We start from the raw sequence: 12,949 nt of genomic DNA, 5'->3' as shown, positions 1-12,949 counted from the left end.
ATATTCTGGTAAGTGAGTAACATATCAAAACTAAACAGCTTTTCTCTACAGTAGCAAAAACAAATTAGAAGATTATCTCCGTCATGAGATGGGGGGAAAAAAAAACAAAAATTGTGGCTTGCTTAGGAATGAACCTTCCAAAAAAGTTTAAGTCATTAATAGAGAATGAAAACAAACCAAAAAAAAAGCCTGTGTGAAACTTTCCTGCAGGGAATAAAATAACTTATGAAACATAAATATATGTCAAAAATGTTTCCCATAAAGAATTTATAACAGAGAAATGCTTAGGCAATGTTTAATGAAAGAAAGGAACACAGAAATGTACATAAGATATGAATACAATTACATAAAATACAGTCTCTGGGTTAGGAATGGGATACATTCCTGTGTCTTTAAGTCGAATTTTTCAGTAAGTCGGAACAGGTGCAAACGGTTCTTATTTAGCGTTACTTCAGCACAAGAAAAGGCTCGAAGACTTTTCAATGAGTTAAAAGCTGCACGTGCGGCAACTGAAGGTGACTGTGATGAAGAGTTTGTTGCCAGTAGGGGTTGGTTCAATTCTTTCAAAGTGAGGGCAAATGTTCAAAACATTAAAGGGCAAGTACAAGTTGCTGGAAGTTCCTAACCTGGGGACAAAACTACAGAGAAAGAAGACTGGAAGAAAATACATCCTAACATAAGAAGAGTAATCACTGGTTAGTAGGACTAGAGATGTTTTTTCTGCATACTTTTCATGATTTCCCAAGTGTTTTGTAACAATAAAGTTAACCACTAAAAAAGTTTATATTTTTTGCAGATGACATGATCTTATACACAGAAAACTCTAAGGAATCCTCAAGACGACTACTGAAACTAATAGAAGAGTTCAGCAGAGTATCAGGATACAAGACAAACATACAAAATCAGGTGGATTCCTCTACACTAACAAAAAGAACATCAAAGGGGAAATCACCAAATCAACGCCATTTACAGTACCCCCGAGAAGATAAAATACTTAGGAATAAATCTTACCAGAGATGTAAAAGGTTTACACAAAGAAAACTACAAAACACTTCTGCAAGAAACCAAGAGACTTACGTAAGTGGAAAAGCATACCTTGCTCGTGGATACGAAGACTTAACATTATAAAAATGTCTGTTCTACCAAAAGTGATCTATACATTTAATCCAATTCTGATCCAAATCCCAACAACACTCTTTAATGAGATGGAGAAACAAATCACCAACTTCACATGGAAGGGAAAGAGGCCCCCGGATAAGTAAAGCATTACTGAAAAAGAAGAACAAAGTGGGAGGCCTTACTTCACCTGATATTAGAACCTATTATATTGCCACAGTAGTCAAAACAGCCTGGTACCTGTACAACAACAGATACATAGACCAATGGAACAGAATTGAGAATCCAGACATAAATCGATTCACGTATGAGCAGTTGATATTTGACAAAGGGCCCAAAACAGTTAAATGGGGAAAACACAGTCTTTTTAACAAATGGTGCTGGCATAACTGGATATCCATCTCCAAAAAAATGAAATAAGACCCATACCTCACTCCATGCACAAAAACGAGCTCAAAATGGATCGAAGACCTAAATATAAAATCTAAAATGATAAGGATCATGGGAAAAAAAAACATAGGGACAATGCTAGGAGCCCTAATACATGGCATAAACAGTATACAAAACATTATAAAGGACGTAGAAGAAAAACTAGATAACTGGGAGCTCCTAAAAATCAAACACCTATGCTCATCCAAGGACTTCACCAAAAGAGTAAAAAGATTACCTACAGACTGGGAAAAAGTTTTTAGCTATGACATTTCTGATCAGCGCCTCATCTCTAAAATCTACATGATACTGCAAAAACTCAACTACAAAAAGACAAATAACCCAATTAAAAAATGGGCAAAAGATATGAATAGACACTTCACTAAAGAAGACATTCAGGTAGCTAACAGATATATGAGGAAATGTTCACGATCATTAGCCATTAGAGAAATGCAGATCAAAACTACAATGAGATTTCATTTCACTCCAATAAGGCTGGCATTAATCCAAAAAACACAAAAAAATAAATGTTGGAGAGGCTGTGGAGAGATTGGACAACTTCTACACTGCTGGTGGGAATGTAAAATGGTACAACCACTTTGGAAATCGATATGGCGCTTCCTTCAAAAGCTAGAAATAGAACTACCATAAGATCCAGCAATCCCACTCCTTGGAATATATCCTAGAGAAATAAGAGCCTTTACATGAACAGGTATGTGCACACCCACGTTTACTGCAGCACTGTTTACAATAGCAAAAAGATGGAAGCAACCAAGGTGCCCATCAACAGATGAGTGGATAAATAAATTATGGTATATTCACACAATGGAATACTACACATTGATAAAGAACAGTGAGGAATCTGTGAAACATTTCATAACATGGAGGAACCTGGAAGGCATTATGCTGAGTGAAATTAGTCAGTTGCAAAAGGACAAATATTGTAGAAGACCACTATTGTAAGAACTTGAGAAATAGTTTAAACTGAGAAGAAAACATTCTTTCATGGTTACAAGAGGGGGGAGGGAGGGGGGTGGGAGAGGGGCACTCATTAATTAGATAGTAGATAAGAACTACTTCAGGTGAAGGGAAAGACAGCACACAATACAGGGGAGGTCAGCACAACTGGACTAAACCAAAAGCAAAGAAGTTTCCTGAATAAACTGAATGCTTCAAAGGCTGGCCTAGCAGGGGCAGGGGTCTGGGGACCATGGTTTCAGGGGACAGCTAAGTCAATTGGCATAATAAAATCTATTAAGAAAACATTCTGCATCCCACTTTGAAGAGTGGCATCTGGGGTCTTAAACACTAGCGAGCAGCCATCTAAGATGCATCAATGGGTCTCAACCCACCTGGAGCAAAGGAGAATGAAGAACACCAAGGACACAAAGTGATTACAAGCCCAAACGACAGACAGGGCCACATGAACCAGAGACTACATCATTCTGAGACCAGAAGAACTAGATGGTGCCTGGCTACAACCGATGACTGCCCTGACAGGGAACACAACAGAGAACCCCTGAGGGAGCAGGAGAGCAGTGGGATGCAGACCCCAAATTCTCATAAGACCAGTCTTAATGGTCTGACTGAGACTGGAAGGACCCCGAGAGTCATGGCCCCCAGACCTTCTGTTGGCCCAGGACAGTAACCATTCCCGAAGCCAACTCTTCAGACATGGATTAGACTGGACAATGGGTTGGAGAGGGATGCTCTTGAGGAGTGAGGTTCTTGGATCAGGTGGACACTTGAGACTATGCTGGCATCTCCTGCCTGGAGGGGAGATGAGAGGGTGGAGGGGGTTAGAAGCTGGAGAAATGGACACAAAAAGAGAGAGTGGAGGGAGAGAGCAGGCTGTCTCACTAAGGGGAGAGTAATTGGGAGTATGTAGCAAGGTGTATACGGGTTTTTGTGTGAGAGACTGACTGGATTTGTAAACTTTCACTTAAAGCACAATAAAAATTATAAAAAAAAAGTTTATATTTTGTAAAAACACAAATTCATTGTGCTTACCATTTAAATCACTGCCTTCTGAAGTTCCATCAAAGGCAGAGCAATTCAAATCAAATGTATACCGTCCTAGAAAACAATGCTGTAGCATCTGATTCAAATGTTCATAAAAATGGCAATGGTATAAAAGGGCCTGGAGGGCAGGTTTTCCTACAAGTGACATGCCAGAGTCCTCATCGTGGACACAGGGGCCCTGTAGGAAAAGAGGGAGAGAAATAGAGATGGACACTCTATTCATGACATAACTTCTCATTAAAGATTGACGTCTCTCCACATTCCCACCGAAGAAAACCATGGAAACAATGAGTCCTAAATACGACCATACCCCTTTCACTCTGCCTCTGTCCTTCTACAGTTACAAGCAGCCTGACCTATGGCAAACTATTTTTTAATAGTCTTGGTCTTTGCTACCTAAAAACCCCCTGAAGGTAGAAGGCTGATCTATTCTCTCTCTTGAGGAACCATTTAGTGTAAAATGTTTCTATGAAATGGTACAGCTTTAACCAAGTTCTTGATTCACAAGTACAATAAAAACAGTATTTTTCAAACCACACAGAAGAGTAAACCGGTAAGTACTAAAATAATTTGAAATACTGTGATCCAAGTAATTACATTCAAAATTATTTTCTGTACCTAGCAGTATGCCAGATAAAATAAAAAGGCTCATCAATATCCATGTTGAAATCTGATTGCCACTTTACTTCCCATTGGATTAAAACTGCCAAAGGAAACAAAATGTTCACACACATATAACACATCAAAGGAAACTAAAAGATAGGAAATAATGCCAACAAGAAAAGGAATAACTGCCAGCAAGAACGGTATGTTCAAAAAAATACTCAAGTTTACCTTTAAATCTAAGTTTTGTGTCCCTACTCTCAACCCTCCCTATACCAAATGAATATGGAAATTAAAACTTCATATTCAGGACTATAAAGTAATTCAGAAATTAGAAGTAAAATTACATTAACAAGGGTATTGCCATTGACACTTATTTTTGAAGGTATTATCATAATTAAACCTCTTAATTCAATATTAAACATTTTATATATAGTTTTTTTGTTTTTGCTGCTGTGTTCTAATAAATCTATCCAACACTGTGACCTTGTGCTTCATAAAGCAATTTTCTTTGGAAATGAGACTATTTAGTAAACAGCCACCACATGAATGTCATTGTTATTTTAAATTTAGAGGTCTGGAAGAAGCGGGTTAACGGGGGTAGGGGGGACACCAGGGAACAGATCATATGGTTCTCATTTACTAACCATGGCATATGTCTCATGCATTGTGGTCCTTTGATGCATTACCTTACCTTATTTAATTCTCTAGGGTGAAGCAATTTCTCCAAAACCACAGAGCCAATTCTAACATTGTTTTATGCCACATATATCATTCTTAGATGTACAGAACATGTAAAATATACAAAGAGATTCACAGTAGTTGCTTAAACACCACAAAGTAAAGGCCTCATTATGATAATTCAGGGAAGGAATTAACAACCAAGATGAGAATTATGAATGGTTCAGCTAAGGTTACTATCTTAACTCCAACTACGTAACACAACTCAACAAATCAATTTAAAAAATCACCAAAGTAGTACAAAACTACTTTCCTAAATATATTTCATAATGATGCCCAGAACAAATTTAAAATATTTTATTGTACAGATTATATAAAATTTTCAAAATATTTTTGTGAAATTATGTCTATATAATTGCTTCCCATTTGAGTTACTGCCACAGTGCTAAACTCACAAAGGTTTCACACAAATAGGTAAGACATGAGCCTTGGCCTCATCTACCCTGAGACCAGAAGAACTAGATGGTGCCTGGCTACCACTACCGACAGCTCCGATCAGGGCCACAATAGATGGCCCCTGAAAGATTAGGGGAAAAACATGAATCATAACTCACATTATTAAAATGTCCAGACTTACTGGACCAGTTGAGACTAGAGAACTTCCTGACACTATGGCCCTGAAATATTGTTTAACTTTGAACAAAATTATCCCTTCAGGTTACCTTTTCAAGAAATAAGAGACTGGCACACAAAATAAAGGATATTACTTGTGAGTAAGATGCTTCATTAAAAAATCATCTACATAAGACCAAAGGCCAACAACTACTCTAAAGCAAAGGTAAGAAGAAAAATGGGAGGGGAAACTAGAGCACTGGAAACAGATTAAGAATGCAATTAAAAAGAATGTAGCCACACTGTGAAAAATGTAACTAATGTCACTGAACAATCTGTACAGAAACTGTCAAATGGGAACCTAATTTGATGTGTAAACTTTCACCACAAAAACTATAAAACATCATTTTAAAAATAGGTGAAGGAATATAAATGGCATAAATCTTATAAACAGAAAAAACAAAAGGCATTTACAGCTCTTCAAGAGCTCTTGATCTGTAGATTCTTTATAATGGCTTGCTGCAGCAGACGGTTACACCATCTGCTGGAAGAAAATGTGTTACAAACACACTATCTTTTAAAATTTATCTTTTTCTTCAATTTTAAGTATTTTCAAAATAAGAGAAAACTAGAGACATAAGTATGATAGAACTCCAGTAATTATTCTAAAAATATGTATAATTATCAGTGATGAATCTAATTAACCCAATCACATTTACCCTTCAATTAATAATTTTTTTATGCATTTGAAATTTTTTTCTCTTACGAATATAAAAAATTAGAAAATAAAGATACCAAAAGATAATGAGACATAACTTTATAATTATATCTACTTAATAAAGTTTTAGAATAAGATTTTTTTTCTCTGCCTGTAAGTTATATTAAGTTATTCAGCCTATAAAGATTTAAGAAGCTAAACTAATTCTGATATGAACAAGAGAATAGTTTCACTAATTCAAAACCTATTCGTAAAAGTTAAAAAAATGTATTAGAAAATAATTCAAGTTGATTGTAAATACAGGTAAAATTATTCTTTATATGGCTTGATTATTTTATAAATAATCCATGTTTTTAAAAGCTGAGGCTGGCTTTTCTTTGCACTCAGTATCTTCTTCAGTATGTATGACTATACATACTTAAGTGAGTATGTATACCCAGAATGTCAACCATAGTAACTATCTAACAAAAATAATTTATAATAAAAAAACATTCAGGCAGAAAAAACAGTAAGACCTCAGAAATACAAAAGGGAAAGACAATCTAATTTTGGAATCCTAAGTAACTAATAGTAAAAACGAGGGAAACCTTTAATGAGATGGACTGACACAATAGTCACAACAGTGGATTCAAACATACCAATAAACAACCATGAAGACGACACAGGATCAGGCGACATTTTGTTCTGTTATACACAAGGTTGCCGTGAGTTGGAGATGACGTGATGGCGCAACAGCTAAACACAAACTGATGATACCATACATACAAAACACTTGATTGTGATTTGGACAGTTTATTATTCTACAATATCTCCACACTAAGCCCTCCATGAATACTTCAAACACTTCACCACAGAATAATTTTCTGAAAAGAAACAAAAAACCTCAAGGAATAGTTGACACAACATATAGAACATGGAAAAGCATGGTCTACTTCAAAACAAAGCTCACTGAGCAGGCTGGGAATACTGGCAGTCCTCGTTCCCTCACAGGCAAGTTATTCTCCTCACTCCCATCTTGCCTCTGCCTGCCCTCTCCATCCTACTAAAACTGCTCTTCAGCAACCTCCATGTTGCCAACTAACAGAAACGTTGCTGGTCTCCATTTACCTCTTTCCTCTGCAAGATTTGACGTAGCTGGCCCTCCCTCATAGTCTAGTAACATGGCTTTAAAGACCACCTACAGGTAGTCCTCGACTTACGATGAGGTTCCATTCCAATGAGTCTATCATAAGAAGGTTCTGACATAAATAAAATACATCTTTTTTTTCCTTTCAGTTTTCCATTATTGCTTGCAATACGGCATTATTTTGAGCAGTAAATTATAACACTGAACGTCTGTCAGTGAAATCTGAGAAGGATAACATCAGCAAATTACGCACTGCAACACTATATGTAGTGTATATTACCAACGATAAGAAGTACAGAAAAAAAGTCTTAAGTACGGTTCATCGTAACTCAGATATACCAAAAGTCAGGGACTTCCTGTATACGTAAATGACTTCACACGTATGTTTTCAGTCTACATCTCTTCCCCTAGGTTCCAGCTTGCATGCCTACCTGTTCATTCCCCAGTCTTCCCCGTATCGGTAAAGGTCAAGGCATTCAAATGTGATGAACAAGTTCATATTCAGTCCATAATGTTAAACTGTGATCATGACTCTTCTCAGCCTATCTATACAGAAAAGTCGTAAGTGATATACTTACTCCGTCCTGGCACATTCCCAAAGACTAGCTCTACTGGCCTGCTCCTTTCATTACAAGCCCTCGGAACACTTTAGCTGCCTTTGTTTGGTCTCGGTTTCACCACATCTTTTTTTGATGTACACCAAATCCAAACTGCACGATATTCTATCAGTGGACACACTATAATTTTATATAAATATAGGGCAATATTTTCTATATTAATACTATCTTGAGGAAGCCCAGTATTCTGCTAACCTGATAAAATGGCTCACTTTGCAGACTACACCAGGAAATACATCCCTTTTCTGGGGCATGTATGATCAACAGCAGCCAATTTTTTATTTTATGCAAAGTTTAAATATTTTTATTTTTTTTATCAGTAATCTTGTATTTGACAAAATTAAAGTTTACTCAACACTTTTTCAGCCCATACAAAAAAATTGTTTTGAAATTTAACAATTCTGTCATGATTTCCTTTCCTACAAGAATTATATATATTAAATTAGCACAGAAATAATAGATAAAAGCGTCACCAAATGTCCTTTTTTGGGGGGGAGGGGCCAAAACTCCCTCTCTACATGTACTGTCTCATTAGGGGGAAAGCAGTTAGGAGAATATAGCAAGGTGTACATAAATTTTTCTGAGAGACTGATTTGATTTGTAAAGTTTCACTTAAAGCACAATTGAAAAAAAAAAAACAAAAAACACTCCCTCTCTACCTTGCTTCTTTTCTTCTCTACCACAGGTCAAAATGTCATAAACAACACATAAATCTTTCAAACACTTTTAACAGTAACCGCATATGTATTTTTAAGTTGGCTACAAGGTTAAGTATTACATGGCCCTTCTGCACTCTTTAAAAACTGGTTTTTGCTCTAAAGTATCAAGATTTTAATGTTCTTTAAATAAGGTAAAATAATTTACTAGCAACTTTTTTTTTAAAGAAATAGTTTTGATAGCTTTAATTCGATTCAGTAATTCAAGCTCAGCTGTCAAAATGATCCCAGTACATGCTTAAGAACCCTCTACACAAAGATAAAATTCCAATAAGCCTATAACAGCAGTCCCCTCTCTTACCCTTTCACCAAGTATAATTGTATTATACTATTAATTTCAGCAATCAATAAATAATTTCCTAAGAGATAAATTTCAGCTAGGTGCCTGCAAGAATTACCATAATTTCCAACTGATATAATGCTGAATTAGTTATATTTCAATGATGAGTACATTAGCAAGTTCTATCTGGGCTGTTTTCCTGTGTTGTTAACTTTAAAAGGGCTACATCAAGAATTGTGATGATAGGTCCTGTTTCATTTAAGAGTTTACTAATAAACAAATTTTAAAAAGACAAAAGGAAAAATGTTTTTGAAAGCTCCCCATTTTTGATGTGTTGACCTAACTCTGCTTTTTCTCTCTGGTATAAGCACATAAAATAAATAAACCCATCCCTTGTTAAACTCCCACACTCTCCTTACTCTATGCTTCATCAGGGTAGCTGAACTTTTCTGTCAGACCACACAATCATTCTGACTACTGTCTCTTTAAATCTCAGAGGTCACCCAATATAATCTGAAAATACTACTGCATTTTAGAAACAAATCCACTTTCCAATTATCAGAAAGATCTACTACATATCTCTTCTTTCTTCCCACCTTTAACATCCCATCCTTTCCCTCAGTGTTGCTATCAGATGGAATCTCCCTCATCTCCTACCATCAAATGGCAGCTGGTAGCCTACCTGCATCAATGTAGAGCTAATACACTCTGTTATACTGGAAGCAGGGTCCGCCTCTAACTGAAAAGGGGCCTAGGATTTTTTTGTTTTTGTTTTTAATTCCCTAAATGAAAGGAAATTATGTAAACTGGGAAAGGTCCCTATTAGCACAGTCCCATAAGCAAACCAACATGTCTTATAATCCCTCACTTAACGGGGAAAAGCCCTCCCTTATGTCACTCTCCAGCTGTCACACTGCTCTGCTGCCATTCAGAGCCGGAAACACTGCACGGTCCATCCTCTCCAGCGCTGCTTCCTCACTGTCAGTAAACTCTTTGGAGCCCTTCTGTTCCTTTCCAGTACAACTACTCAGAAGAAGCCCATCATTAACCTCTGTGTGGTCACTTTACCCATCTTGATCTCACTGCACCTCTCAAAAGAATTCCCACCGCCAACCACTCTCTCCTCTGCGGAGTTAAGCACTTCTTCTGGAATGCATGATGGTTTTTCTTTTACCTCACCGACAGCTTCTGCTCAATCTTCTCCATGCCTTTTACCTCCACAGCCTCCCATTCTGTGACCACGTCCTCCTCCTTCTCTGCCGCATGCCTCCATACTAAAGTATCCCAAGGCTCAGTCCTAGGCGTGAGCTCTTCTCGCTCCCTAAATGATTTATCCAGTCACACGACTCGAAATGCCATCAGCACACTCAGCAACTAAGAGTGGGGGCAATGGGAGCAGACGGCCTCAGAGTGACTCTCAGCTCCAACCGTTGATATCAGGTTGTTCGTGGGCAAGTCATTTAACCTGTCCTTGTTTCCTCATATACAAAATGGGGACAATAGCAGTACCTACCTTATAGGGTTGTTAAGAGGATTAAGCGGTTCACATACATGGACTCGTTAGAACAATATCTGGGGTATAACTAGCGCATTGTTATTATTACAAGCTGTTGACTCATTCATTTATCTCTCCAGCTCTCACCCCCAAGTTCATATAACCAATCACGGTATATCCACTAAAGACTGCAGTTCCATTGAAGTTTGAACTCTCGGTTTTGCTCACACATCTGTTTCTCCCTTGGCTTCCCCAGGCCAGGAAATGATACCACGATCTATAATCATGTTCAAGCCAGAATCACAGAGGTTATTCCTCATTTCTCACTTTTCCTCACTGCCGAAATCCAATCCATCAACAAGTCTTATTGGCTTGACCTCCAAAATATACATTCCTTATCTACCCACTTCTGTCCATCTTGTGCCAGGACTCTTACCTAAGCCACAATCCCTCCCTGCCTGGACTCCGCCCTAGACTCCTATCAGATCCCCCTGCCTCTACTCATTCCACTATAATTCCCACTGCAAAGCAGCCAAAGGGATCTTCTTAAACACTAACTCAGATCAAGTCACTTCTGTGCCTTTAAACCCTCCAGTGGCTTCACAAGACAACTAGAATAGATCCAAACTCAAGAAAAGGTTCACTCAGGATTTAGAACTTGAGGACCTATGGTGTGATTCTAGTAATATCTATATATCTTAAATTTTATTAAGCTTTATTTTGATAAGTCAAGACAACATTAATAAAAAAAGATATTACAACTGAACTGCTAATAGATATGTGAGTTGTATAGTCTTGTGGAAAGCAAACCGAGAGGACCTATTAAAATGAGGGATATTTATACCCTATTCCTAGAAATCTAGTTTAAAGAAATAAAAACTTAATTACAAAAGGAGAGATACACAGATGTTTAACCAATTACAACCAAAACCAAACCAAACTCACCATCGTCAAGTTGATTCCAACTCAAAGCAACCCTATAGGACAGAGTAGAACTGCCCCATAGGGTTTGCGAGGCTGTAAATCTTTATGGAAGCAGACTGCCACATCCTTCTCCTGTGGAGCAGCCAGCTGGTTCGAACTGTCAACGTTTCACTTAGCAGCCAGACACTTTAACCACTGCACCATCAGGGCTCCTAATTGATTATAAAACTAAACCAAACCAAACCCACTGCCGTTGAGTCAATTCCAACTCATAGTGACCCTAGAAGACAGGGCAGAATTGCCCCATAGGGTTTCCAAGGAGCTCCTGGTGGATCTGAACTGCCGACATTTTGATTAGCAGCTGTAGCTCATAACTACTACACCACCTGGGTGTCCCTAATGGATTATAGAGGCTGAAAATTAGGAACACCCATCAATCCATCAAAACAGGAGTAACTGAATAAGTGGAATACTACACAGTTATTTTTTAAAATATATCAGTTATACCAGTAGATTTTGACAGACTTTCACTCAGTATTATTGGGGGGAAAAAGATCAAGGTGCAGAGATGCATATGAAATTATCCCAGTTTTGTAAAGCAATAGTTCAAACACCTCTACATATGTAAACGTGTATGTGTACTAACTTTTATTTACGTAGGTGTGTGCATGTGTTGGAGTGTGTACTTGCTTTTGTTCATCTGAGTATCGGAAAAACACTAAAGGATACTGTTATGATTATTCAATCGTGTACCCACTTCCCCGAAGTACGTGCTGAATCCGTAGCCCTTGTAAATGTGGATGTGACCTGTTTGGAAATAGGATTTTTCTTTTGTTGTTAATGAGTCATACGAGTGTAAGGTGAATCCTAAACCTAAGTATTCCTGAGTTATAAAAAGAGCAATATAGACACAGACACCTCTCCCTCCCTAAACACACACACACACACACACACACGGGAAAACAGATGTCACGTAAGGATCATTTACAAGCCAAAGGACACCAAGGAACGCCCAGGGATGCCAACAAGGAAGGAATCAATATAGTTGAGACGCTACTTGGACTTTCATATTCCAGAACTGTGAGAAAATAAATTTCTGTTCTTTATAGCCACCCACTGTAGTATTTGTGTTACTGCACCACTAGCTAACTAAAACAGATATATATCTGAATATCAACAGGAGTTGATTAAAAATGACCCAAAAATAAACAGAAATAATTTGAGTACTGAAGAGAACTACTAAAACATACAAATGAAAAGCTCTCCAACTGGAATTATCAGAGATTCAAGAAGAAAGACAGGATACTAAGAAAGAGGAACAATCCTTCTGTGAAAGAAAAAAAACAATCCAAATATGCTATAATGTAATGCCAATGAGAATGTAAATGTAATCAATTCTTGCAAAGCAAAAGTTAAGGTAAAACTGGCAAACACTGGCAGTAAAAATGGAGAAGGAAAAGGATAGGAACATCATAACCACATCTTACTCATCTTCTAAAGAGTGGAAGGGAGATGCAAGAGATGATCCAAGGGAAATGGGACCAGAAACAGCAGGGGTGACCAGTGGAGAAACTACAAATGGTGACAGAACAACACCATTAGGACAGTGT

The 12,949-nt window shown here is 37.5% G+C and overlaps 1 protein-coding gene across 8 annotated transcripts in view; it reads right to left on the bottom strand.

Moving 5' to 3' along the window:
• The window catches only part of RTTN (rotatin), a 211,898-nt gene that overhangs the window by 75,691 nt on the left and 123,258 nt on the right, over positions 1–12,949 (bottom strand). For all 8 annotated transcript variants that reach the window (XM_064294406.1, XM_064294408.1, XM_064294407.1 and 5 more), the window contains one exon: positions 3,556–3,745. In XM_064294406.1, the coding sequence (XP_064150476.1) occupies positions 3,556–3,745 (190 nt within the window). The remainder of the gene's footprint in view (positions 1–3,555; positions 3,746–12,949) is intronic.

The sequence above is a fragment of the Loxodonta africana genome, chromosome 11 (genome assembly GCF_030014295.1).
Source record: "Loxodonta africana isolate mLoxAfr1 chromosome 11, mLoxAfr1.hap2, whole genome shotgun sequence".
Classification (NCBI taxonomy): domain Eukaryota; kingdom Metazoa; phylum Chordata; class Mammalia; order Proboscidea; family Elephantidae; genus Loxodonta; species Loxodonta africana.
This window is presented reverse-complemented; position numbering and strand designations above follow the sequence as displayed.